This window comes from Candida margitis, assembly GCF_024628925.1.
Source record: "Candida margitis strain CBS 14175 chromosome Unknown scaffold40, whole genome shotgun sequence".
NCBI lineage: Eukaryota > Fungi > Ascomycota > Pichiomycetes > Serinales > Debaryomycetaceae > Lodderomyces > Lodderomyces margitis.
The window spans coordinates 1-26,313 of NW_026261891.1; the positions used below are offsets into that span (position 1 = coordinate 1).

Genomic DNA, 26,313 nt, shown 5'->3' on the forward strand with positions numbered 1-26,313 from the left:
ACCAATCTCCTGGCCTTGGTAGATGAACAAAGTACCAGTCAAAGTGGTTTGCAAAAGAGCCAATAATTTACCACTTTTGTTGTGATACTTCTTGTCACCAAATCTAGTGACACTTCTCGGCTTATCATGGTTTTCTATAAACACGGTAGACCATGCATCTGTTCCCTCAATAAAGTCACATTGGTCTTGGACTGCCTTTTTGAAATCCTTCAAGTTAAAGCCACGGTACCTAAACCTGTCGCTCTTGTCCCACCCGATATCAACAACATCAAATAAAAATATCATATTCATTTCATTCTCAGAAGCACTGACATACTTCAAAGCTTCCTCTCTAGAACAGGACCCTACTTCACCAACAGTCATGACATCATAATGTGAAGTGACCTTCTTAAAAATTTCCTTGTGAAATTCGTGGATTCGTGGTCCATTTGTGGTGTACTTTATACTAGGCTGGTAGAACTGGTCTTCAAAGACAATTGGCGTATCAAGGAATCGTTGATCTTTTGAATACAAGCGGGCTGTATCAATTCTAAACCCATCAATGCCACGGTCATACCAGAACTTCAACGCAGTGTCGTAAAGTGCGTTTCTGGTTTCTTCGTTTTCCCAGTTCAAATCAGGTTGGCTGGCGGCGTATAATCTTAAATAATATTCTTCGGTAGTCTCATCATACTCCCAAGCGGAGCCAGAGAAAAAGGACATCCAGTTGTTTGGCGGTAATCTGTTTCCCTTGTCGTCGTATCTTGGTTTCTTCCAGATGTACCAGTCTCTCTTAGGGTTGTCTAATGAGGATCTGGACTCTTTAAACCACTTGTGCTCGGAAGAGGTGTGGTTGATCACCAAGTCAGCGATAATTTTGATACCTTGCTCGTGACACCCATCAATCAACTTTTGCATATCTTCCATAGTACCGTACCTGTGGTAGATGTTTTGGTAGTCGCTGATATCATACCCCATATCGTCTTGTGGTGAGTCGTATTGAGGACTGAGCCAAATCACATCAACAAAGTCTTTCAAGTAGTCCAACTTGGAAGTAATACCGAGAATGTCACCACAAGCACCATCAAATGTTTTGTCACCTCCGGTGTATCTTCCTTTTAACCCTTTGGCAAAGGTAGCAGGATAAACTTGATAAACTGTTGTTTCTTTCCACCAGGTGTAGTCAATAGTCATTCTGAATTAGACTAAACAGACTAACTCGGAGTGATTGATAATTTTCAGTGAGATCCTTATAAAAGAATCCTGATTAGGTTCCTGCTGTAATTGACTCTAAATAGTTTGCCAACAATTCAAACTAGTGCCATATGGTTTTCATAGTGCCCTGTAGTTTTTCAAAAAATCAGTTTAGTGCCGTACCCTATTTCAATAATTAAACTTAGCCACGTGTTGGGAGTATAAGATGGATAAGATAATTACCGGTTACATCAGTTAGGTTAAAATTTAAGCGGCTTGGCTTCATCTTTGAATAAAAGAATGAGTGGTTAACTTCTCAAAGTGTGAGCTCACTTTCAAAGATGCAGCCTCTTCATACAAATACCGGTGCTTTCTTCCTTTACCTCACCGTGCAAAAGATTTGTGGAAAGCATGTAGTACAGAGGAATAATTTTACAGAATGTGCCTTTTTCAAAAGATAAAATGTGATTTTTTTCTCAATTAAACTTAGGGTGAACAATTAAGGTTATGAGCCAACACGTGTGAGTTGCAACCCTAGTTGACTTGCAAGCTTGTAGTTTTTTAAGCTTATCCCTTAGCGTTAATTGTTATTAATTAACACAATTATTTTCCAACTTAATTTGCCGAATATACTGTGGCCCAGTTTAACTCATTTGGCTCTTTTTGTCGTTATTTTTTGTATTTTTTTGCAACCAGAAAATTATAAATACAGCCCGTATTTTCCACGACAACAATCAAAACAAGACAACAAAACCAATAGAAAAATGCTGGTAGACAAAGGAAAGGTTGAAGAAAAGGTGGCAGAATTTGTTCTGGCCTCTCCAGCTACCGAAGAGAAAGACATTGCTTCCTCAGGTGTTGAAGATTATGTGGTCAAGTTCTTCCAGATGTCAGAAGATGCCCACAATGATGACCAAAGGGAAAAACATATGTCGTTAATGGAAGGTATCAAAACGTTTCCCAAAGCTATTGCATGGTCGATGGTGTTGTCTACGGCTTTGATTATGGAAGGTTACGATAGCAGTTTGTTGTCAGGGTTGTATGCCCATCCAGGGTTCAGAAAAAAGTTTGGCGATTACTACCCTGAAATTAACCAATACCAAATCCCAACAAAGTGGCAAACTGGGTTATCCATGAGTTACCAAAGTAGTCAGTTCATTGGTTTATGGTTGGCAGCTATTTTGTCTGACAGATTTGGCTATAGAAAAACTTTAATGCCAATATTGGCCGTGTCGGTTAGCTTGATTTTTATTCAGTTCTTTGCCCCTAATCGTAGCATATTGCTTCTTGGTTATATCCTATTGGGTATTGACTGGGGCTCATATCAAACAATCACGGTCATATATGCTGCTGAAATTGCGCCTGCCTGTTTGCGATTGTATTTAACAACATACATCAATATCTGTTGGATCATTGGCCAGTTGATAGCTGGCTGTGTTCTCAAAGGCATTTCTGGGATGAACTCACCTAATGTCTACCTTATTGCTTTCGGGATACAATGGATTTGGCCAATTCCTATTATAATTGGGATTTACTTGGCGCCAGAGTCTCCCTATTTCCTTGTCAGAAAGGGAAGATTACAGGAAGCAAAACGTTCTTTGTCGAGGATTTTGACAGCTAATTCATATCTAACAAACAACGAGTTAGTTGCTGAAAGTCTTTTGAATAGAATTCAATTAGTCGTTAGAGAGGAGGATGCGACGTTTGAAGGAACGTCGTTTAAGGAATGTTTTACAGGAACTAATTTGAGACGAACGAGAATTGCTGCAACCACCTGGGTGTTTCAAAAGATCACAGGTGCTGGGTTGATGAATTATTCGACCTACTTTTATGAGCAGGTTGGTTTAGCAACATCTAATGCTTTTACTTTGACAATTGTTCAATACTGTTTGGGACTTATTGGCACAATAGGTTCATGGTTTGTATCACAAAAGCTTGGTAGATTTTCAATCCTTTTTGGTGGGTTATGCACTATGACTGTGTTACTTTTCATCGTTGGCGGATTAGGGTTTTTGCCAGATAAAGCTGCAGATTGGGGTATTGGGACCTTGTTGTTGGTTTTCGTATTTGTCTATGATTTGAGCGTTGGCCCTATGATCTACTGTATTGGTGCCGAGATTCCGTCAGTCAAGTTGAGACAAAAGACAATTATGTTGGCAAGATTTCTATACAACGTGGCAGGTATTATTGTGAGTATTCTTTCAAGCTATATGTTAAACCCGACTGCTTGGAACTGGAAGGCAAAGGCAGGATTTTTATGGGGTGGTTTGGCAGCCTTTGCAGCCATAATTACCTGGATTCAGTTGCCCGAGACAAAAGGAAGAACTTTTGCAGAATTAGACAAGTTATTTGAACAAGGTGTTGGTGCCAGAAAGTTCAAATATACAATTCCATCTACTTTTGATGCCTCTGAGATGCGAAAAAAAATGGGCGAAGCGGGTATTAAAAATATTATAAAAGAAAGAAAGAATATTGATGATAAATCAGGAAGCAAAGGGAAAGTGGAGACAACTGCTTGACTGGTTTATAGAGTGATTACGAAGTTTAAAAACAGATAAGAGTTTGTTCCTATATCTATATGCTATTTCAAAATATTTGTTGCAATCTATAAAACTCATTGGTCTTAGACCTGATCCGTGAATTGTACAATTTCACACATCAAGAGTGGCCCATATTCCTTCCTTAGACACACAATTGGTACGCATAACCAATACCACAGCTTCTCTAGATTCCATAATTCCCATCTATTAATGCATGACGTAAATTTGCTTTATTGGTAGTCTTGTTCTTGTTATGTTTTACACCAACAGGAACCATATTCATCGACGCAGGTGCTACCATACCACTGGGGGAATTATAGCTTGGTCCACCTTGCGGAGGTTGGTGAAGACGGCCAGGAGCAGGTTGCATAGCACGATGTTGCGGGTGTGGTTGATATTGAGGTTGAAATCCAGAAGGTGCATATGTTTGATGCATAGGTTGTTGGTAGTATTGCATTTGTGGCAGCACTTGGGGTTGCATATGCTGCTGGTACATAGAGTGCGACATGGGTGAATGCATTTGCTGCGGCATCGTCTGTGGGTATACTGGATGCTGCATGGGTTGTTGCATGGGTTGTTGCATGGGTTGTTGCATGGATTGTTGCATGGGTTGTTGCATGGGTTGTTGCATGGGTTGTTGCATGGGTTGTTGCATGGATTGTTGCATGGGTTGTTGCATGGGTTGTTGCATGGGTTGTTGCATGGATTGTTGCATGGGTTGTTGCATGGGTTGTGGCATGGGTTGTGGCATGGGTTGTGGCATGGGTTGTTGCATGGGTTGTTGCATTGGTGACTGGATTGGTGACTGGATTGGTGGTTGGATTGGTGGTTTCATAGGCTGCTGATTCATATTCGAAGCTCTAGGTGACCTCCCCGACTCATAATGTCTTGTCTGCTGCATATTAATATCACCACTCTGATCGTGCGGCATTGGCGACTCCAGTCTCGTCAGATGCAGTGAGATTGGTGGCGAAGTAATCTTCGGCTGTTGCTTTACCATAGGACTTAGCCTGCTCTTATGTGCCATGTCCGACATCGCAACATCATTGGAGCCGCTGTGCATGTTGTGTACATTATTGGGAGTCAGAATAAGCTCAGAACCATACAACTCCTTCTTTCCATCCACCGGCAACATGACTGGGTTGTCATTGTGGGGGCTAGGAACCATATATGGAGTGGTTTGCCTTGGGGGGCTCCTTCTTCTGTTGGTTTCATGAAATTCCTTTGATGATATCGTTTGTGGGGAGTCAACTTGGATGCGAGGATCTTCATACATTGGTGACTCATTTACAGTAGGTGCCTCTGGTGCCATATCGTATGCTTGTGGAGATATACCCAACCTAGGAGAATTGTCTATATGATATTCTCTATGGACTGTTTCCATTGGTATCGAACTATCCACATCATTGGACAATACAACATCATGGCGATCCCCATGAACAGTTTGCCCATTGGCGACTTCAGGCAACGGTTTATTCATCTCTGCTCCGCCGGGAGAATCAACACTTTTCAAAAACTTGTCTTTGTTTGGAAGTAATGGCGTCAACCGCTCTTGAAATTGATCATTTGAATTATTAAGTCCTGGTGATAGTAATGAATCCCACGAACCCATATCAGGAGGAGGGAGATTAAGGGGTAGGACAGCATTTGTAAACCCTGCGGCTTGAGCTGCTGCAAGTTGGGCAGCCTCTGCCTGTTTTTGCATCTTCCTTTCCTTCTTCTTTCGCTTCTTCTCTTTAACAAGCGCATCATTGGAATCGATTAGCATACTCTTTACTTGATAAGTAGGGACTTCAACACCTGATCCATTAGCTTGTACTTGATCAAGTTTCTCTGGCATATGTACCTCCTCTTCTGGATGATGTCGCTCTGGTATCTGAATCTCTTCATCTGGATGAACTCTCTCCGGAGCCTCATACTGTCCTGGAACGGTACCACTGAAAGAGTTTTTCTCTGCAGGACTAGACCTTGGTGATATCTCCGCATTAAATTCAGATGGCGGCGCTTTTCGAGATGGTGTTGCACTCTTATTGGGAGCATACATATCCCCCACTGTTACTTTAGTAAACCTCGACGAAACATCACTCATATCAGCGTCAGCATCATTGGATCTACTCATTTGCTCTTGGCGCATCAACTCTCCTGCATCAACCGAGTTGGGATAGACAACATCTTCATCACCAAACAGCTGTTCAAACTGTTCATAAACGTCAATGAGTTCCTGTGGTAATACCGGCTCCGGCGATGCATCCCACTGGCTCACACTCTGTTCTTTATCTGGAGGCAATTCAGTTGGTACTGGAGGCAATGGCGTCAGCTTTTTCTTAATCGGAGGAGATGTGCTCTTCCTAGGTAATGGGGGCAATGGGGTGCTTTCATCCTTTTTACGCATCCTCTCCTTTTGCAATAACTTGCATTCACGAGAGTATGTTTCATCACTCATGGTTTTTTCTGTGACGACTATCCATTTTTGGAAACCCAAAACCTCAACCTCCACAACAATCGTTCTGCCAAACGTTTGCTTGATTTGCGGTGGCTGGTCACTAGCAAGAGAGGACAACCAAGCCCAAATGTAGTAATCTTGTATCGACACATCTTTGACCAGGATGCGTGTGATCAATGGCACATCATCTTTGGAGAGTTTGTGACTAATAATTGGCGAGGCCCATCCAGGCTTTAAGTTGAACAAATTCTCCACTTCATCGTCAGTGATTCTATCAATAATCCTTTTTGACTCGTCTGTGAATGCATCAACAATCTCACTCGTACTTTTCTTTTCAAACACATTTCTCAAAATGGTGTAATTCTCCTTTGAAAACATGTCCTTCTTATCAAATGTCAAGCTATGCCGTACTTTGCTAATCAAGTCGTATGCAGTGGATGATGGTTTCGTAGTAGTAACACATACACAAGGTATGCTGATACTCTTTGCACTTTCTCGTTCAGAAGATGGGGGGTATTGAGAAGTAACAAGCAAGCTCTGAAGCGTTTTGGGCAACTTTAATGTTTCAGCACTGTTTTCTGGCAACATTGCTCGCAAAAACGCCAACACCAAGTGAAACATCGCGTCAGTTGTTGTCTTCCAGCTGTTGACACCTTCAACAAAGTCGTGCTCCATTTCAATGCTATCATCTGAAAAGATAGACGTGCTGGTGCTTCTCTGCGGATTGAATGCCCAGAGACCTGCCATTTTACTGATTTTTCGTCCGCTTAAATGATTGTACTGAGTATTAGATGTAATGCTCAAAATCAAGTCAAGAAAGTCATAAACGATGGACGCATGAGCCGGGGAGGATAAACATTTGGGCATGATAGTTAAAAAGGCATTCTTGGGATAATTCAGCTCAGCCTCTTTCCTTTTGAATTCACAATACACTTCGTATCCGATAATTTCGCTATTTGGTAATCTCGCCCAAAAGTATTTAAGGCAACACATAAGGGTAAACTCATCTGTCGCCAGGCATATTTGTTTGCATATTGTAATGTCTTGAATTAATTCTCCTCGCGGAGCAAGCTGTAGTAGCAATTCATTCAATTTGGAATCTTTGATTTTCGATCTAAATGGAAGGAAAATATGTGGCGTCTTGGTCCCTCTCTTCTTTAGCTCTTGTGTGATCAAATGGAGAACTGATTTCAAGTTCTTTCTTGAAAGCTGGTCGTGTTGTATAATTCCGGAGTCAGTGGATCTTTTAAATGAACTGGGACTTTGCGGAGGAAGGCTCGGTAGTTCGAGATCGCGAAGATTCGGTTTCGGTTTTAACATAGTATGTCTTGACCATGAAGCAGGATGCAGGTAAATTTATCAACCGTTGGCAGCCTTCTGCTTTCTGCTTTTTGAATAAAAGTGTTGATCTACAACCGTGAATGCGGTAGCGCTTTGTTTTTATTTTTTTTTATTTTTTTTTTATTTTTTTACTTTTACCTTCTCGAGAAACAATGTGTGTATGGATCTCTTTTAGTTTCTAACGTGAATGATGTGTTTTGATAGATGATAGATGAGTACTAACCATAACCATATTCGCGTCTAATTTAAATATTCTCGTTTATGACACAAAAAAGAGGGAGTAAAGTAAACCTTTAACCAGGCAATATGTAACAGGCATCAGCCGGGAAAGGGGGAGGAGATAAGCTCAATTAATGCCACTTTCGTAACTATTGAAATTTATTGAATAAAAAATGTACAAGAAATAAAAATCTAGTAAATTATCAGCGATGCTCCTTCAATGTAGTGTTGTTGGAATAGTCGATGGGATCGAAGTTACATGGTCTTCGGATTTTTCAGTGTTTTCTGTAAGCTGATCTGCTTCTTGGATTATATGTGACAAGTTTTCAACACCACCACAGGACTGAACCAAGGCTGGACAATCTTTATGAGCCATCAATATGTTTTTCATATGTTGCAATTGAGTTCGTAGTTGAGCCACTTGTGCACTTGTTTGTCTATAGCCATCGGAGTAAAACGCCAACTCATCCTCCATTTTTTGCATCAATTGTTTCTTTCTCTGTCTACATTTAGATGCAGCAACTCTGTTTCTTTCGAGAAAGTTTTTGCGCTTCTCTTCCTCGTTATTTGCATCCTTTCGTTTACCACCAGCAGGCTTAGACCCAGTGTTTTTTGAGTCATCATCCGCATCACTAGGATCCTCATCGGTATCTTTTTCCTTGTTATCACCATTCACAGTCTCCCCTTTTCCTGGTTCCAGTTTTGCCTTTACAGCAGCCTTCTTGGGTTTTGTAGTACGCGGCTTTCTAATACCTGCCGATTTTCCCTTCTTTTTCTGCGACGAAATAGAGGACTTCTCTGTCAGATCACTGGTTGCTGAAGGACCATTTGGCTCGGGAAGAGGGACATCGGTCATTGTTGGCAAAACCTCATGCGAGGGATTGTGCGACAGATTATGCGATGCTTGATGTGATGAAGCGTGTGAATTTGGAATAGAAGTCGGCTCTATGTGCACATGAGGTTGAGGTAGTGGGTCTTGCTGTACCGGAAGTGGTTCTTGCGTAGCTATTACGAGTGGTTCCAAAGGTTGTTGGAGGAATTTCTGATTTTCAGGTATAACCGAAGGGGGAACCAATGTTAGTTGTTGATTATTCACTGGTGGTGATGTTGCTGTCTGCGGATGATGCTGATGTAAAGAGCTAGGATGGGGTTGCGGTTGTGGTTGCGGTTGTGGTTGTGGTTGTGGTTGTGGTTGTGGTTGCGGTTGCGGTTGTTGCTGTGACGGTGTGGATTGTGATTGCTGCATTTGTGAAGGTCCTAAATTATGAAGTCCATTCTGAGCCATTCCCATCAACATACTAGTATTACCCGAAGGAATCCCCAATAAACTAGACAATCCCGGTGTTATTGGTCCATTTAAAATCCCACCAGGAGTTGATAAACCAGTCCCCGCCGGACCACCAAATCCAAATGATAAACCCCCTGGAGTTAACCCGGATCTCAAATTTGACTCGTTCGGCGTTAATCCGGTTTTGCGTGAAACAAACTGATTATAGTTTTGTTGTGTAGGATGAAACTGGCCATTTTGCTGGGCCACCTGATTGGTCGGGTTATTTGACGCACTCAACAAACTATTCCACAAGTTTGTGGTAGGTGTTCCCGGATTTGAAGTGGCTTCCAACGGAGGCAATCTTCGTCCACCAGGCGTAAATAAAGGGGGTGTGATCCCTGGCAATTTTGTAGGATGTTGTCCCTGCAAAGGTAGATGAGGATGGTGTTGGTGGTGGTGGTGGTGCTGCTGCTGCTGTTGTTGTTGTTGTTGTTGTTGTTGTAGTTGCGGATGGTTTTGGTGCTCCAGAGGATCGTGTATCCCAGTGAATGTCAAATTGTTTTTATTTGTAGAGTACGCTGAGCTATTACCAGCGGTATCTATCTCGGAGCTAGACTCATTGCGTGATTGATGACCTGTGGTTGTGCTTAAGGACAACGACGATTCCTTCGTAGCGAATGACCTTTCAAAAGGATTAGGCTCTAGATCAAACTTGGATCTCAGCTGTTACTCGTTAGTATGAATGCTCTCTAGGCAATATAACCACTCATATTCAATACGTACTTCTCCAGACATGACACTCACTGTTTATACTTTGGAAGTCCGTTCTTCTGCTTTGTAATCCGAAACTAAAGAATAGTTCCAAATCGAGAAAGTGGCAAGGGAAAATAAATAAAAAAAACAAAAGAAAAAACAAGACGCAACAAAGTAATGTTGAGGTACCTTTCTTGTTTCTATCGTGTAGTTAGATATATTGTAGACTGGAACAAATATCGACTCAAAGATAACGCGTGTTTTGATTATCCTCTTTCCTCGAGATGTGCAGTCCTTTCTATTGACCTAAATCGGTTTCAAATTTGTGGAAGTTTTCTTTTATTTTTTTTTTTGCTGTGTTTAAGAAAAAGAGTAAAAAAAAAAAAATAGTGTCTGTGTTGGATGACGTAAGAAATTGTTTTCCTTTAAAGAAAATAAAAAAAGATAAAATTCGTTTCCCTCTGTTACGTTTCGCACTTACGTCAATGTCGTAAAAATATGTTGGACCAAAGGATTTTACGTCATATACAAACTCTAAAGGTACTAATCTATTGCAACTCCTTGACAAGTTCGTTCAATTTCTTCTTGGTATCCTCCTTAGCTTCTTTAGCCAACTTTGGATTCTCCTTCAAAGCGCTTTCAACTTCCTTTTCAATGGAGTCATCAACGGGTTGTGCTTGAGGAATTTTCTGTTTGGAGCCGGTATTCACCTGATTTTCCCTCATTTGTGGCCTGGTTGATTCATCAACTTTTCTTTTCCACCCTGTTTTCAAATGATCATTGATTTTGAATTTTGGGAAAGGGTGCGCTTCCGTGTTAAACACGTACTCTGTCAACGGAAGTTTATTTTCGTCATCAAATAACAAGTACAAATACTTTAAGGTTTCGGCAAACCAAAAGCTTTCTGTGTTATCTTTGAACTTTGGTGTGCCATCTGCATTCAAGCTAGTGACATCGCTCAACGAGCTAAAGCTAACCTCACCATGCTGATTTACTATCTTGGTGTATTTGATAAAGCTCTGGAAAATCTCATACCCCCATTGACGATACTTTTCATCTCCAGTCAATCTATAAAGGTAAAACAACGACTCAACAGTCTCTGGTCTCTGCAAATTATGCCTATCCAATGGCTTTATTCTAAAATCATGCGCGTTTGTTGTATCTTCGTTAAAAACAACAATTTCAGGAGACAATCCAGTGGGTGATACGTCATGATACATTTTATAACAGGTATATGTCAAATCTTCACCAAATTTGAAATCCAGTGCTCTTTCCTCATTCCACCATTGCTGCTCTTGCGCTTCTTTCAATGGCAACCCATTGGTGGCGCCTACAGCTAACAATCCACCATAGAAGCATACTAAATGATCCATTTTCGGTGAGAATGGACCGCCAATACCTCTCTCTAATTCACCAACAAAGGTCAACTTGTTTGGATAGGACTGTCTGACTAGGTGTTTCTTTACCCCTTCGACTGATTCACGATACAAATCGTAATATATCGGTTCTCCCTCGCTTGTTTGTAAATACTGCTTCAAAAGATACTCATAGTATGAATCGCCCCTGCTTCCTAATCTGATCAAGTTACCTTGGTAATTTCCAGTGTCTGCATTAACATAAATAGGTACCAACCCATCTTTCGGTTTATTTGACTCGAGAACTTGCATCACTTTCTCTGCTTTCTCCCACCAATCAATCTCACCGGTTAGTTTAGCCAAATACTTCAACTCTAATTGTACCGTGGCGGCCTCTGCGGTAGAAGATGCACCACTATCCATATGATTCTTAATACCAACGCCGGTTTTTAAGTTGACCGAAGAGTAAGGAATTCCCGAGGGACTATCATACGCACCGTGCAAGGAATTGGCCAAACCAACAGCTTTGTCGAGATAGACGTCATCATTCCCACTCAAATGAAATGCTGCTAGCAAACCTCCCAACATTCTTATAGTAGTTTCAAAATTGTTTACTTCGTAGTCGAATTTGTAGTCCAAATCGTCTTTAATCCATTTTCTAGCGCGGTCAACTTCTTCTTTACAATCCATAATCATCAATGTGTCTATAGAGTCAACAACCATCCATCCCAATGGCTTTGGACCCATATTTTCTCCTTTATGCTTGATAGGATGGTACACATCGTATCCCCAAGCATACTTTTCGTACGAATGCCAAGAGTCCAACATTGCCTGTCGAACTTCTTGTTGTGCGGTTTTCCATGACGGGGTACCTGAGTTGAAAACATTAAACACAAGCGAAGAGTCTGATGACAGGAATAAGTGATTTTTAGCAAGATGGTAGACAAGGTACAAGCCTAGTGAGTATATGAAACCTTTCAACAACATGAATAGCTTCTTCCTTCGTTTACTATGTGGTTGTTTTGGATGGAACGGTGATTTATCTTTGTAGTAGAGTGGTAGTGACTTTGATACGGGTTTGTCTTTATACGATGATTGATTGTTGCCTGTTGTTAAGTTGCTGACTCCGAAATTAAAAGACATTAAATTATGTTGTTGAGTGGTATACTTTGAAGTATAGTGAGTTAAAAGGGATTCTTTAATGGCTTAGTCAATACCATCAAATGTGGTGCAATTCAGTCCACAATGATCTCAATCTTATTTTTGTAGAATTGTCTTCACAAGGTGTGAGTTTGAGGACAACTTGTACTCTTGTGGCTGTAGTGATCTCCCAATCTCTTTTCTTTTTCTTCTTCTGGAGGAAAGTTTTTGACAGTGAGTTCTTTCTCGTGTAGTGCTACCAGTTGCAATTAAGATAAGGGGCCACCTTTGAATTTACAAGCAGAAGGTAAAATACAATCTTTGGTTATATGCATAACTTTATATAGCTACTATCTATTGTATAGCATTAACCTTGATACTTTGCACTGCTTGTGGACTAGTTTCTGTTGTTCTGTGTTCGCCCAACATCGATGGAAAAAGCACAAATTGCAGTTGGCTAGTTGTAAGTGGTCAGGTTACTCTTTTACACTCTCAAAGGGGGGTGACAATACTGTCGTCCAAACCACGTGTGTCTATTGGTAAATTTACAAAATATTGTCTTAAACGCCATAAGTCGCTGACACGCCTCTCATTTCAGCCGCATGAATACCAGCAAGTAGAGAAAACAAAAGACTGAGGTTTGAACTGCAGGCCAAAAAAAAAAATAAACTATCCAGTTTTCAACCTAGAGCTTCATTGCTACTAAGCAGGGCAGATGTAGGGTATATTATATATATATATATATATATATCTTGAGTAAGTATATGCATGTATAAATATCCGTGAGCAAAGTTCCATGCCTTCTAGTCTATTAAATAACACAGGCAAAAACCAGATTGTCTCGGATTTTGACAATGACCAAAAAATATGACATTGTTATTCAATTTAAAACTAATAAAGGAGAATAAAAAAGAAGAGAAATAAAGGGTAAAGAAAAACAGAGCCAAAGAAAAAAAAAGGGAAAAACAGAAAATTAAAAATCCCAATTTTACCGATTGTTATTCTCAAAATTTTACGCATTATTGATCCAACCAAACTTCAGCCGTTTACTATCCCCTCCTAACTCAATTTTATCTACTCAACTGACCACTACAATAGAAGGGGAAGAGATACGTCCGCTTTGTTTCAATTTCTATTTTTTTTTTATATTTTTAATTAGCTATTCATTTCCACTTGTTATTTTATTTTATTTTAATTTTATTTTATTTTCCTCAAGCTTTGCACAATGTCGGTTATAAACAACCATCAACAGTCGGTTGAATATTCTTCATCCCCAAACACTCCGCAGACAAGCGTACAAAATAATGCAAGTAATGTTGAAGTGTTACAGGTGAAGGAGGAAGGTCGTGGGTTAGATTCCCCCAACGACAATCATTTTTTCGAGCGCCGGGGATCCGAGGATGACAATATGGACCACAATCACGATCAAGATTCGCTGGCAGATGGACCTCAACATCGTCAGTCCAATAAAAGGTCGAAAGTGACTAGGAGATCGATTGCTTGTAAAAGCTGTCATGCTTTAAAAGTTAAATGTACCCCCTCGGATCCCCTGGACCCGGGCAAGCCCTGTATCAGATGTCTCAATGCTAATAGAAAGTGTGAAATTGACCTTAATCAAACTAGAAAAAGGAGAAAAAAATCAGAAATACTCGAAGCAAAGAGAAGAGAGGCTGAAGAAAAGCTCAAGAACTCGGGAGAAGTAGACTCGAGTAATAATGGAGAGCAAAGCCCATTGAAACACAGTGCGGAAAAGACACACAGGAAAAGCTTAGGTGATGATCACTCAAAGTTGCCTTCACCTACTCGATCAGCTGCTCCTTCGCAGTTTCGTATGCAAAATTCAGCAGTGCCGCCAATATCTAGCAACTTGAATCCAATAAACACCCAGACACAGAATATATCACCACCTAAATCAATAAACGATGATGCTACAAAGATTCAGTCCAGCTCGTCGTCACCTGCGATGCTGAAAGATGAGGAGATCGTCAATTTGAAACAGAGAATACTCACCTTAGAGACCCAATTGAGCCATAGAAACCATTTTCATAGAAAGACCCTCACTGACTCTCAATCGGATACTCCGTCGGAAATGTTTTCTCCACCATTCGTTTCAAAGTCTGACCTAGAACAAGAGATTGCAACCTTGGCAGAATCTTCATCGAAATTGACTGATTTAACTAATGAACTCAATGCTTTGGCTAATAGGAGAACTAGAATGCTCAAGAGTAACACACCACCCGATGTTGTTTCAAAAGGATTGATAACTTTACCAGAAGCAGAAAGAAGGTTGCACTTGTACAGAAGTAGGATTCTTTCCTTTTTGCCATTCATAGATGTGCCAGATGATATAACTGCCGATGCTTTACGGACCGAACAACCTTTCTTGTTCAATGCCGTGATGGCAGCTAGCAACACTGTCAATACCACAGTGACAGACTCAGACATCGACCATGCTTTGGCGTTGGATAACGAGGCAATTAGATCTGTTTGTGATGAGGTGATGGTTGTTGGTAGAAAATCGGTGGAATTGATCAAAAGCATGCTCATTTTGACCTTATATTATAATTCTCCAGAGCTATTCAGACAACGTCGGTATCATTTACTCAACAATATCAGTGTGTCACTTTTGCATGATTTAGGTATAGTGGCAAGACCATCATATTCGTTTGATAACAGTGACGGCTCGTTGAAGCAAAACCCAGAACAAAAAACGAGTGAGGAGTACAAGTCGATTGTGTTGATCATATACTTCAGCACTGTCAGTATATGTCTTATCCTCAGAAGGGCAATTTACATCAAATGGACACCCTATGTTGAAGAATGCTGCATAGCTCTCGAAAACTCTTCGGAGGAAAAGTACCGCAAATTGGCATTATTTGCCAGAATCAATGCCGCTTTGGAAAAGATTCATCATATTATTCACTCACCCGAAATAGGAGATAAAAGAGTGTCCAGTTCGCAATATATGATTCAGGAGTTACAACGGCAATTGACCGAGTTGCGGAAAAAGGTTAGCGACAATGATCATGTATTTTTGTCGTACCTATACTCGATTGAGGCATACTTGCACGAGCCTAATTTGAGCAACATATTTAAACCAGACGAATCACAATTGAGCGCAGTTGCAGTCAAAGCTATATCCAATTGTACAAACTCGTGCCTCGCAGCATTGAATGAATACAACAAGTTAACATCAGACCAAGTTGCGCAAATGCCTTTGGCGTTTGGCTCCAGAGTGATGTACACGGGTGGAATGTTGCTTCGATTGAGATTTTTAATCTTGTCCCTTCCATCACACATTGAAAAAGATTTGGTCCCTCGTGATGCAGTAATATCGATTCAGAAAGTGAGCAACTTGGTCGAGCAGGCCCATAACCAACATCCAACAAATCACTTGTTGAAAAAGACTAGGTTGGTGTTGCAGTTGTTCATTCAAACGTATGCTACTCAAGTCAATGATTTGCTTCGCAAAAATGGCGAAACTCCTCAAAACTTTAAGCCAACACAGCGAGACGCAGTAGAGTTGAAGAGGGTTGCATCCAATTTTGAAGAGTCGAGAGGTAGACAAGGCTTGATGAGAGATGAAGTGCACAGCGTTCCATTGGAAATTCTTTCTTATGCGGCATCATACCGACGCGAAGGGAATCCGGGTCAGCGACCACGTACAGTTTCTGAATCAAAGGACAAGACTAAAAATGCCACCACATTTTCTCCTCAGCCCATTGGCTCTCAAGTTCCGTTTACCTCTGCTGGCAACACTCCGGTTAACCAGGTGACCTCGCCACCACCATCGTCCATACCTTTCCAACCTCAGCAACCACCAGTACTTCAACCGTCGCAGCAACTCCAACAACAACAAGCACCTCTTTTGCAGCAAACACCGAATGGCGATTCAGGTCTCACACCACCATCAGTAGTGGCCCCAGCCACTGCCAGCACATTTGACCCGACAATGCAGCATACAGGGCTTACGCCAGGCAATTTTGACTACAGACAATTTAGAATTCCGCTGTTATCAAATCCAGCAGGTGTCGGCAATACGGGCCATAACTTGTTCAACAATAATGGCAATGGTAACAACGGCAACAACAACAACATACCCAACCCTCACCTTGCCAACCCTGACCAATTGGAAAATTCGTACCTGGTGTTGAATGACGAATTCTGGTCAAACTTATTGAGCACTGACTCTACTGATAGGATTAATTTCAGCAGTAATAATACCAATTGGAACCAGATGAATGATGAAGTTTTTTTTATGGAATAGAATGTATACAAGAACCCTGTAATAATTATTAAACGCGCGCAAAAATGGTTTTCTTCTTCAAATGCACGTAGTAGTTTGTTGGACTTGATAATCACTTACATGGCACGAGACAACTTTAATGTACTTGACATTACCCGTATAATAGGAGGCATTCTATTCTTTAATGCTTTACTTTCGTACTGGTTTACATCTAGCACAACATGGGGGTACCACGGTAAATACATTGATTGGAGGTACTGGCACAACAAGATATTGGAACCAGAACTACATCTCAGTCTAACCGAATTATCTTCATACACTGGCAATGACAATGGACAAATACTACTTGCAATTAATGGCAGCGTATATGATGTATCCTCAAATAGGGCTGTTTATGGACCCAAAGGGTCGTATCATGGTTTGGTTGGGAAAGATGCAGCTCGAGTGTTTGTAACTGGATGCTTTATGAACCCCGACGAGTACACCTATGACTTGCGCGGGTTGGATGAAAAAGAATGCGAAAGGGATATCAGAGGTTGGCAGCGGTTTTTCGAAACTCATCGTGACTATTGGTACGTAGGGAGGGTCAATTTGACTTTTGATTTTAGCAACGAGGATCCTCCTAGTCCTTGTGAACATATGAAGTTCCCTGGGCACTCGTGAGGACGATGTGGTGAATTCTCTACTACTTTAATGCATCAAAAAATAATTAGATCAAGCTTTCTCTATACAGCTATATATCAATCAAGGGCCCTTCTAAACACTTCCAATAACTCATCGGGGTCTTCCAAACCGATACTGACTCTAATCAAGTTTCTATCGACACCCCATTGTGCTATCTCATCCAACTCTTGGTAATGAGCGAGAATAGCATAAGGACACGCCAATGTGAAATTGGTACCCAAGGACGGTCCTTTATAAAGATCAACTTTGTTGAAGAAGGATACAGCCTCTTCAGGTTTGTGAAACAAGAATGAAACCAAACCTCCGTATCCTCCGTTTTCGTTTTTAATTTCATCATAGTACTTCTTCGAAGGCCCAATACTTGGATAGTAAACTTGTGCTATTTTCGGGTTCTTCAAAAGCAAACCAACCACCTTTTCAGTTGTTGCGTCTATAATGCGAACACGTTCAACAAAATCTCTCGAGTTACGCTCCAACCACAAGGCATCTTCATCCCAAAATAAGTCCTCATACTCCTTGTCAAAAAACGCCTTCAATTTCAGATAATACCTAGATGCGGGGTTTAAAATAAGAGAGCCAGCTAAAACGTTGGAATCACCGGAAAACACTTTTGTCAATGACGATGCAACCATATCAGCGTACGGCAAAACGTGGATATTTATGAAATTCCCCACAGTTTCATCCACAACAATAGCAAAGTCGTATTTGTCTGCCAACTGCCTAAGTTTTTTCAAATTGGGTGTTTTCAACAAAGGATTGGAAGGACATTCACAAAACAATGCCATTATCCTCAACCCATCTTCCAATTCCTTTTCCAACTCGTTCAACGACTCGTCGTCACCCATGCCCAAAAATTTAAGTCCCGGTCCAAACTTTTTCAAAATGCTCAAGGTATCGGTGTAAGGAAACCCAAAACATACAGAGATTCCCGGTGTTTCAGATATATTCAACAATGAATGATGTGCAAAGAAGATGGAAGCCATTCCCGATGGACACAAATACACGTCAGACGGGGTCAAATGCTTGCCTCTTCTCAGATGCTCTATGTCCTCTGAACCATGGTCACTGTCTCTATCAACTTTCCCACAAATACGTCTCCGTAATGCCCTTTTTGCCTCCTTCGCAAATTTAAAATCCAAAACACGGCCATATTTCTGTTCAATAAACGTGTTGAACTCCTTCTCAACTTCTTCATTCACCTGGCTATCAGAGCTACGGCCACTGTTCCGAGACGCAGTGATTGATGGCGACCTCGATTGTATCTTTTGAGCCTGCAACGCCTGTTTCCAATTTCCCTTTAGACCATAAATCTCCTTATCGTTCTCAAATAACTCTTTCAATACATACTCTCCCATGCGGGAGCTGATCACTTCACCCGAATGCTGCCAGTAGTTTTTGGCTAAGGGGAAGAGATCTTTTGGGAAAAACACCACACAAATAGTGGTGCCCACTTTTGTCAATCTTTCGTAATCATTAACAGGTTCGCTGGTACTCAATTGTAATAGTCTAATATGTACATCACTCTCTGACTTGTCTTTGATGAATTGACGACACCTTTTTGCAACTTTGTAACTTGGAAACACTAAACACGCTTCTCCCTCACGTCCGTATTTTGCCTCGAGTTTCCTGCATAATTTCTGGATAATTTTATGAATAAAGAATCTCGGATACCCCGAGTTCATTTTACTGGTAACCCACTCTTCGCCCTCTTCGTACCCTACTGTGGCTTCCCAAGTAGGTAATGTCACAGAAACTGCATGCGGTACATTTGGAATGGGTACCCCTACTTCTTGCGACGGCATTGATCTGATCACACTTTGATTGATGGGAACAATTTGGGTTTCTGTTTACCAATTGAGCCTCAGTTTCTTTTTATTTTTTTTTATTTTTTCTCTCAGTTTGACTTCTTTGGGTATGACTCTTTTTCTAAAATAACCAGAGAGATGCTTGTTTGCACTGACACTTTTTGGCAATAAAGTTGCAACTTACCAAAGATCTTTGCCTGATTTTACAAAGTCCAATAATAAAATCCGCGTATATATTTATTTATTTACACCTGAACTTTTTGTCCCAACCCTCCAAAAAGGGACTGGGCAATGCAACTAAAAAGTAGTACTACCTAGCACCAATTTCTCAATCTCACGACTTGATACAAGTAACAGAACCTTCCTTTAATCTCTTCAAATCCGATTCATTGACTTTACCATTTGTTTTAGCATCTTTAGCAGGTGCAACCGATGCGCCAGCTCTGTTATGCTGCATGTGTGATTGGACCAAGTGGCCGGCTGCTAGTGCCGAACAGAGAGAAAGTTCTGCTGCCAAGACCGCCGACGCAACAATCTTTGCCAACTGCCTAGCATTGTCACCAGGGTTGGTTGGATGTGGGCCGCGTACACCCAATAAGTCCAACATTGCACCTTGTGGTTCCAATATAGTACCCCCACCAATGGTACCTACCTCGATCGAAGGCATACTTACCGATATTTGCAAATCGCCAGTAATTTTATCCTTGTTCATTAAAGTAATACAGTTGGAACTTTCAACATTTTGAGCTGGATCCTGACCACATGCCAAGAAAACAGCAGTGACCAAGTTTGATGCATGCGCGTTAAAACCGCCAACAGACCCAGCCATAGCCGAGCCCACCAAGTTCTTACTCACATTTAACTCAACCAAAGCATCGACATCTGATTTCAAAACCTTTGCAACAACATCAGCTGGGATTGTGGCAGCGGCTACAATTGACTTACCTCTACCTTCTAGCCAGTTAATCGCTGCAGGCTTCTTATCCGAACAATAGTTTCCGGAAACTGATATAATTTCCATATCTTCATAGCCACATTCCTCTACCATGTACTTCAAAGAGTGTTCAACACCTTTGGATATCATATTCATACCCATGGCATCTCCTGTCGTGGTTCTAAAACGAATAAACAAAAGACAACCGGCCAAGGATGTTTGAATATGTTGCAAACGGGCAAACCTCGAAGTGGAGTTGAATGCTTTTTTTATTGTCTTTTGACCCTCTTCGGAATCAATCCATAACTTAGCAGCACCTGCTCTAGTAAGCGTCGGGAACCTCACACATGGGCCTCTAGTCATTCCGTCTTTGGTCAACACGGTCTCTACACCACCACCAGAATTAATAGCTTTACAACCACGCATAGTAGATGCGACTAAACACCCTTCAGTTGTTGCCATTGGGATATGGTATGGTTTGCCATCAATGATTAATGGACCCGCTACACCAACGGGGATCGGCATGTAACCAATGACATTTTCACAGCATGCACCAAATACTCTATCATAGTCGTAGTGCGCATATGGTAAGCGATTGGTTTCCAATACAGGTGCTTTTGCCAACTTGGCAATTGCTTTACGACGAACAACAACCGCCCTCTTGTTGCTTGCCAATTGCTTTTCCAATGCATAAAGGGGAAGCTTTCCTCCGGCAACCAATGAAGTGACTTCATCGTCGTTCAAACTTTTCACATTACCCTCCTTTAGAATCTTGATACACTCTTCGAGTGGCAACTGAGAAGTAGAAGGTTTAGGCTCTTGTTCCTCCTCTGAATCTTCGACATCAGCAACTGTAGCTGCAACCGGCTCAGATATCGATTTACGAATCTGTGGACGTGATATCTCTTTATCAAGCAACTTGTAAGTGGCACTAACTTGATATCTTGCAGCGTTGAGGAAATATATGTTGGTAACCAATGATATTCCAAAACAAAAAGCCAACACCTTGGACAATAATCTGTCTTGTATGGCGACACTGATCTTGCTCAAAATCAAGTAGACAGCATCCTCAACCTGAGCAATGAACCCCGATGGCATGTAGAACCTCGTTGGCAAAATTGTTAAAACAGTTCCAAATTTTCCAATAGGGATTTCGCTTGATATAGATTCTGTTATAGCTGGTGCTGCTCCAAAAATTGATCCAAAAGTGTTGAAATCGATACCAGCGTCAGACGTATTGTATAGCCACGAACTTCCTAACCAAAACACATGGAATGCAATGAACCCCAAACTCATGGCAACTTTGAACGAAAGAATGGAATAGTCCTTTGATGAGAAAAAATTAGTTTCATTAGGATAATCAATTGAGGAAGATTGTTCTGCAACCCTTGCTGCAACCAAAGACGAAACACCATCTTCTTCCAATGCGTCTTTCAAATCATTGGCTCTTCTTGCTCTATTGATTTCTATCTTTAAGCCCAAAATTGCTGAAAAAAAGGTGTAAACCAAGATCAAATCAAATGCCAATATTAACGAGGCAAGGATGCAAAAGTTTCGCAAACCTGTGAGGTGATTCCCGTATGCAGCACATGCAAGCATGGCCCCAATAACAACTAAATGATCACGGAACATACTCAAGGTATGAGAAGAAACAGCTTGGGAGACAATATCTGGAACATCATCTGGGGATACTGTCGCCGATTTCAGAATCAACCCGGCAATGGAAACCTTGTGCTTGAATCCAATAATTGCGACAAGAAAAGGAATTCCTTCCGAAAGACTCAAAAATGACACCTTAGTCTGAAGAACTTTGTTGGAAACCACTAATGCAAATAAGAATGCAAATGTAGATGATACCAATGTTGAAAACGCCAACCAGAACTTGGAGCCAATCTTTCTCATATCGTAAAACACTTTTATCAAAGTGTACCACATTGCCAAGTAAGCCACAAAGATCAATACAACATCAAACCTGTCTGCATTTCTAATTGACTCCTGCACCTTGTAAGCCAAAAATTTCAAACTGTCATAAAATCGAGCGATTTTGTGGTCGTTCCTCACTTTCCACTGAATACCATCGTTGTCTATTTTGTTAATATTCAGCAAGACGCTGTCGACTTGATTTGACTCTACTAAAAGTATCTGTTCATTCCCACTAATAATAATGGAGTTTGGTACCTTGGGAATCGAGTCGTGGAATCTTCTAAACCTCAATGGAACTAAAGTAACATGATTTGCACTTTCGTACTTGGCCACCTCTACCTCCTCTGAACCAACAGGTATCCAATCTTTCAACTTCAGTCCAGAACCAGCAGCATGGTAATAACTAAGCCCATTTTCGTTTGTTATAGAGGACAAGTCAGGAACATAATCATCTATGATGGACAAATAGGCAATTGAGGCCAACAATGCCGGTACGACGATGAAATGAATAGGCTTATGGGCTGCAGTTTTCGCTAAATCTCCCGTCACCTGCTGTAAAAAACTGAGCATGTCGATGTGGTTAAGTCCTAACCGTGATTTAATTGATGATTTTTCAATGTGGGTCTTCAAAGAGTAACGAAGTTTTTTTTTTTTTTTTCTTTCTGCCTAATTTGTTTTTTTTTATTTGGCTTTGATACGTGTCTGTGCTCGTTTAGGTGTTTTGAGACAAGCAGCGGGTTCGATGATAGACAAGAAGGGGGGGAATGCTAGGGGAGTGGCTGTGTTTATTCAAAGCTGTGACCAGTTCTTGCCGTCTACGATATGCTCTCAAAATGGAGCTTCGTTCCTTGTTGGATTAAATCTAAGAGTGCTCGTATAGAATTGGCGGAGAAAGATGACAGTAATGAGGGGAAAACGTGCTTGTAGTCTAATTAGCAATAGTTTGAAATTTAGCAAATAAAAGTAACAAACGCTGGGAGGGAAGACAGATGTTCCTGTTTGATATGAGAGAAAAGAAGTGACTGATGACAATAGATACTTAGAAATCTGTCATAACAAAAACCCACGTTGTGCTAACAAAAAAAGAAGCTTCGACTACACTATCAAAATCAATAGAGATATATTTTAATTTTATTCGTACCGCTATAAGAATGTTCTGTCTACTTTAATGAAACCAATTTGATATCAAAGGTTAATTCAGAGTTGGCTGGAATTCCTGGCAACGCTTGGGATCCGTAACCCATTTTGGCTGGAATTATAACTCTTCTTTCACCCCCAACGCTCATACCAGTAACACCGAGATCAAATCCCTTGATACACTCGCCTTTACCCAACTTAAAGCTGAATGGCTTTCCAGATGTGTTTTTGTCAAATGTTTTACCATTCTTTAACTTACCAATATATCTGATGCCAACTTTATTGCCCGACTTTGCAGTTGGGCCTGAACCAATCTTTCTGTCCTCGGTAACAACACCGCCCAACAAGGTCTTGGTTGGGTATTTCTTATCTTTTGGGGTCTTGTCTGATTCAGCGTTCTTTTTCTCCTTCTTGTCTTTAGCCAAAGAGGATCCAGTAGGACCTTGCTCTAATTCCTCAGAAAATTGAACTGTCTTTTTTTCTTCCTTCTTTGCGGCATTCTTTTTAGCCTTTTTTGACTTTTTTGATTCTTCTTCTGGTGCTGCTCTTTTTTTGTTTGCTTCTTCTTCGTCCTTTATTTCTTGAATCTTTCCTGGCTCTGCGGATTCTTCTCTATCGTCTTCATCTTCATCCTCATCGTAATCTTCATTAAAGTCAATACCATGGATAATTTCATCTTCATCAGGTGACAAATCATATTCGTCATCGTACTCACCGTAGTCTTCTTCATCCTCGTCGCTTTCATCGGCTGGATGCTCAACATAGTTACCAGTCAAGTGAATTGGGTATGAACCGGTGACAACAAAGTATACTTCCTCATCTGGTGTGATTGTAAGATCAAGTGTTTGTTGGAATTGTTGTTTTGGGGATAAAGTACAAACAACGAATTCAGCAATGTCATCGTCCAAATCATCCTCTTCGTCATCGTCCTCTTCTTCGTCCTCTTCTTCGTCCTCTTCTTCGTCCTCTTCTTCGTCCTCTTCCTCTTCCTTTTCATCAATTTCGATTCTATCTTTTGATCCATTAGCTTTTTCAACAACTTCCTCTTCCTCGTCTAATTCATCTAATTCATCTTCCTCATCGTCCTCATCGTCCTCTTCATCATCCTCGTCGTCATATTCAGGGAATGCAGCCTTTTTCAATATCCTCAAAGTAGAAGGTTCTGCCTTATCATCTTCTGCCTCTGGGTCTAAAGACGCCAAAGTAAGTCTAATGGTAACAGGAAAATCCTCCTCAATTGCAGGAAGAGGTTGGAATGGCTTTAATGCCAAGTTATAAGTGGCTATAGGAGTTAACTGAGACATGGTTGTGGTCCTATAAAGTGGTTCTTCTATTGCGATAGGGAAGGGGGTGGGAAGCTTTTCTTTTCTTTTTTTTTTTGCATGCGATGGCACGATGCGGTGGAAATTCATAGAATGTTAATTTTCAGCCAGCATTCACGTGGTCTCCCTGAAGTCAACCACTCAACACCACAAACGTAGCAACAGCAATCTGCCTCACCCAGGAGGACTTTTCGCTCTACTATCGAACCTACATTATACTCTTTACATTAAATGAATCCGTTTATTGGATAAATTGTAACTAAAATACAGTATTTTCCAACTAGGACCGCATTACATTCTTCATCTCTGATAATTGCAAATGCATGCTAGTCCATTTTAACCCCTCTTACCTTCATAACCGCGTGTAAGTTTTATTTAAAATTTCAACAAGTGTGGTCTGTCACCGTTCTTCAATGAGAAAGAAGCGGCCAAGTATTGTTTCAACAATGGGGTCTTTTTAATCTCAGACAATAAAGCAGCATCAACAGTCTTTTGGTCAGCAACTCTTTCTGATTTGATTTCCTTCTTTGCTGGAGCTTCGTCAAAGAATTCAGCTTCGGACTTCTTTGATTTTGGCTTTTGTTCCCTGGCAAAGTATTCAACGTTGAATTTGGATACATCAACACCTTCAACATTTACGTTGGTAGAAGTAGCAATGACGTATCTAGCATTGACTCTTCTCAATGGGACACCATTAACCTTGAATGGACCAGAGACCAACAAAGTGTTGTCTTCCAAGTTCTTCAAGTATACAACTCTCTTACCTCTGAATCTTCCAGCCAACAAGATTAAAACGGTACCTGGAACTAAAGAGGCACGCAATTTTTGTGGACGAGAGGTCTTTCTGGTTTGCCTTGGGACGGCAGCGTCTTGAGATTGATACCACTTTGGTGCCTAAAAAGAAAATGTTAGTATTCATTACTTGAAATGAAGTTGGATGTAGGAGCTAGGTGTCTATTGGAAAGTTGAGGTCACGACAGTTCTGTTATCACTTGTCCTTCATTGGTTGGAGCATATACTGTCCTGATCAGTCATCCTAATCAAATTGCAATTTCGATGGTGAAGGTCGTCATATTCTTCACGCTCTTCCCAAAATTGGGTCCCTCACTTTTAAAGACGACTTCTTTCAGTTGACATATTCCACACTCTCCATCCTCTCATACCTGTCTTGGTTAACATACTGCTGAACTCATTTTTGATCTTGATAAATGTATGATATTGGGAAACACTATGGGTGAATATTCTAAAATTTTTTTTTTTTTTTGCTTCTATGATAAACTTTTGGTGAGAGCGAAAAAAAAAAATAGAGAGAGAAAACAAAACAAAAATTTGTTAACTATGAGTGTACAGTAGAAAAGAATTGAATGGCGGCAGCCCAGGCGAGAAGGTCGAACAAAACTTAGCATTGGGGCGAGAAGCCAGCCGACTGATGACACTGACGAGCGCGGTGCGTGAACGAGAGAGAAAAAGTAAATGGCTATTTGTGTAACAAAATATCTTCATCAAAGTTGTTAGGGCTAAGCCCTAATCATATTTTTCTTTTGCAACCAATTTATCGTTAGTGCTGAAAGGAGAACCACCAAGCGGTTGGCCGTGTGGCTCGATAGCCAGTTCTAGAAAGGAGCAAAATACATAGGTTCTTGTAAATCAGCTTGGTCAAGTTGTGAAACAATTCCCAACAAAGTCTTCGGTGACGACTCGTAAAGTTAGGAAGAAATTAATCTATTAGGTAGAAACCTCACGAGTAATGCATCAACAACAAGTTTGAAAAGGGTTGTAAAGCTGGCATTATGTACAGTTACTAGTTGCGAGTAATAAGCTATAAAATATCTAGTGATGAATGTTTTAAGGTGTTGGCTAATGTCTTGACCTTACATTTTTGATTTATACTAACTTTTTGCACAAAACTTACTCAAAGTTAAGGACGATCTAACAATTTGTCTTCACTTTCACTAAAGACTCTTTCTTACTCGAGAGGTACTAAAACACAATATATCCGTCACTTAAAATCGTGCTGTTCATTTAAAG

General features: G+C 40.8%; 11 protein-coding genes across 11 annotated transcripts; 3 read left to right on the forward strand and 8 right to left on the reverse strand. All coding sequences in view use genetic code 12, as the record gives it.

Moving 5' to 3' along the window:
- CANMA_004469 (uncharacterized protein) lies at positions 1–1,173 on the reverse strand (the record flags this gene model as incomplete). Its single annotated transcript, XM_051816748.1, has 1 exon — positions 1–1,173. A coding segment is annotated over one exon (1,173 nt), but the record flags the coding sequence as incomplete, so codon positions are not given.
- Positions 1,174–1,937: 764 nt separating this feature from the next.
- Positions 1,938–3,692, forward strand: CANMA_004470 (uncharacterized protein; the record flags this gene model as incomplete). Its single annotated transcript, XM_051816749.1, has 1 exon — positions 1,938–3,692. One exon carries the CDS (start codon positions 1,938–1,940, stop codon positions 3,690–3,692), a length of 1,755 nt encoding a protein of 584 aa, XP_051669892.1.
- A 205-nt stretch (positions 3,693–3,897) lies between these two features.
- On the reverse strand, positions 3,898–7,476 carry MSB1 (Msb1p; the record flags this gene model as incomplete). Its single annotated transcript, XM_051816750.1, has 1 exon — positions 3,898–7,476. The coding sequence occupies one exon, from the start codon at positions 7,474–7,476 to the stop codon at positions 3,898–3,900; it is 3,579 nt and encodes a 1,192-aa protein (XP_051669893.1).
- Positions 7,477–7,933: 457 nt separating this feature from the next.
- SKO1 (Sko1p) lies at positions 7,934–9,781 on the reverse strand (the record flags this gene model as incomplete). Its single annotated transcript, XM_051816751.1, has 2 exons — positions 7,934–9,709; positions 9,770–9,781. The coding sequence occupies 2 exons, from the start codon at positions 9,779–9,781 to the stop codon at positions 7,934–7,936; spliced, it is 1,788 nt and encodes a 595-aa protein (XP_051669894.1).
- Positions 9,782–10,287: 506 nt separating this feature from the next.
- MNS1 (mannosyl-oligosaccharide 1,2-alpha-mannosidase) lies at positions 10,288–12,237 on the reverse strand (the record flags this gene model as incomplete). Its single annotated transcript, XM_051816753.1, has 1 exon — positions 10,288–12,237. The coding sequence occupies one exon, from the start codon at positions 12,235–12,237 to the stop codon at positions 10,288–10,290; it is 1,950 nt and encodes a 649-aa protein (XP_051669895.1).
- A 1,222-nt stretch (positions 12,238–13,459) lies between these two features.
- WAR1 (War1p) lies at positions 13,460–16,501 on the forward strand (the record flags this gene model as incomplete). The annotated part of the gene is made up of 1 exon (XM_051816754.1): positions 13,460–16,501. The coding sequence occupies one exon, from the start codon at positions 13,460–13,462 to the stop codon at positions 16,499–16,501; it is 3,042 nt and encodes a 1,013-aa protein (XP_051669896.1).
- Positions 16,502–16,600: 99 nt separating this feature from the next.
- On the forward strand, positions 16,601–17,143 carry CANMA_004475 (uncharacterized protein; the record flags this gene model as incomplete). Its single annotated transcript, XM_051816755.1, has 1 exon — positions 16,601–17,143. The coding sequence occupies one exon, from the start codon at positions 16,601–16,603 to the stop codon at positions 17,141–17,143; it is 543 nt and encodes a 180-aa protein (XP_051669897.1).
- Positions 17,144–17,220: 77 nt separating this feature from the next.
- On the reverse strand, positions 17,221–18,966 carry STR2 (cystathionine gamma-synthase; the record flags this gene model as incomplete). Its single annotated transcript, XM_051816756.1, has 1 exon — positions 17,221–18,966. The coding sequence occupies one exon, from the start codon at positions 18,964–18,966 to the stop codon at positions 17,221–17,223; it is 1,746 nt and encodes a 581-aa protein (XP_051669898.1).
- Positions 18,967–19,303: 337 nt separating this feature from the next.
- HMG1 (hydroxymethylglutaryl-CoA reductase (NADPH)) lies at positions 19,304–22,396 on the reverse strand (the record flags this gene model as incomplete). The annotated part of the gene is made up of 1 exon (XM_051816757.1): positions 19,304–22,396. The coding sequence occupies one exon, from the start codon at positions 22,394–22,396 to the stop codon at positions 19,304–19,306; it is 3,093 nt and encodes a 1,030-aa protein (XP_051669899.1).
- A 590-nt stretch (positions 22,397–22,986) lies between these two features.
- On the reverse strand, positions 22,987–24,267 carry CANMA_004478 (peptidylprolyl isomerase; the record flags this gene model as incomplete). Its single annotated transcript, XM_051816758.1, has 1 exon — positions 22,987–24,267. One exon carries the CDS (start codon positions 24,265–24,267, stop codon positions 22,987–22,989), a length of 1,281 nt encoding a protein of 426 aa, XP_051669900.1.
- Positions 24,268–24,660: 393 nt separating this feature from the next.
- RPL6 (60S ribosomal protein eL6) lies at positions 24,661–25,478 on the reverse strand (the record flags this gene model as incomplete). The annotated part of the gene is made up of 2 exons (XM_051816759.1): positions 24,661–25,179; positions 25,467–25,478. The coding sequence occupies 2 exons, from the start codon at positions 25,476–25,478 to the stop codon at positions 24,661–24,663; spliced, it is 531 nt and encodes a 176-aa protein (XP_051669901.1).
- Positions 25,479–26,313: the final 835 nt, after the last annotated feature.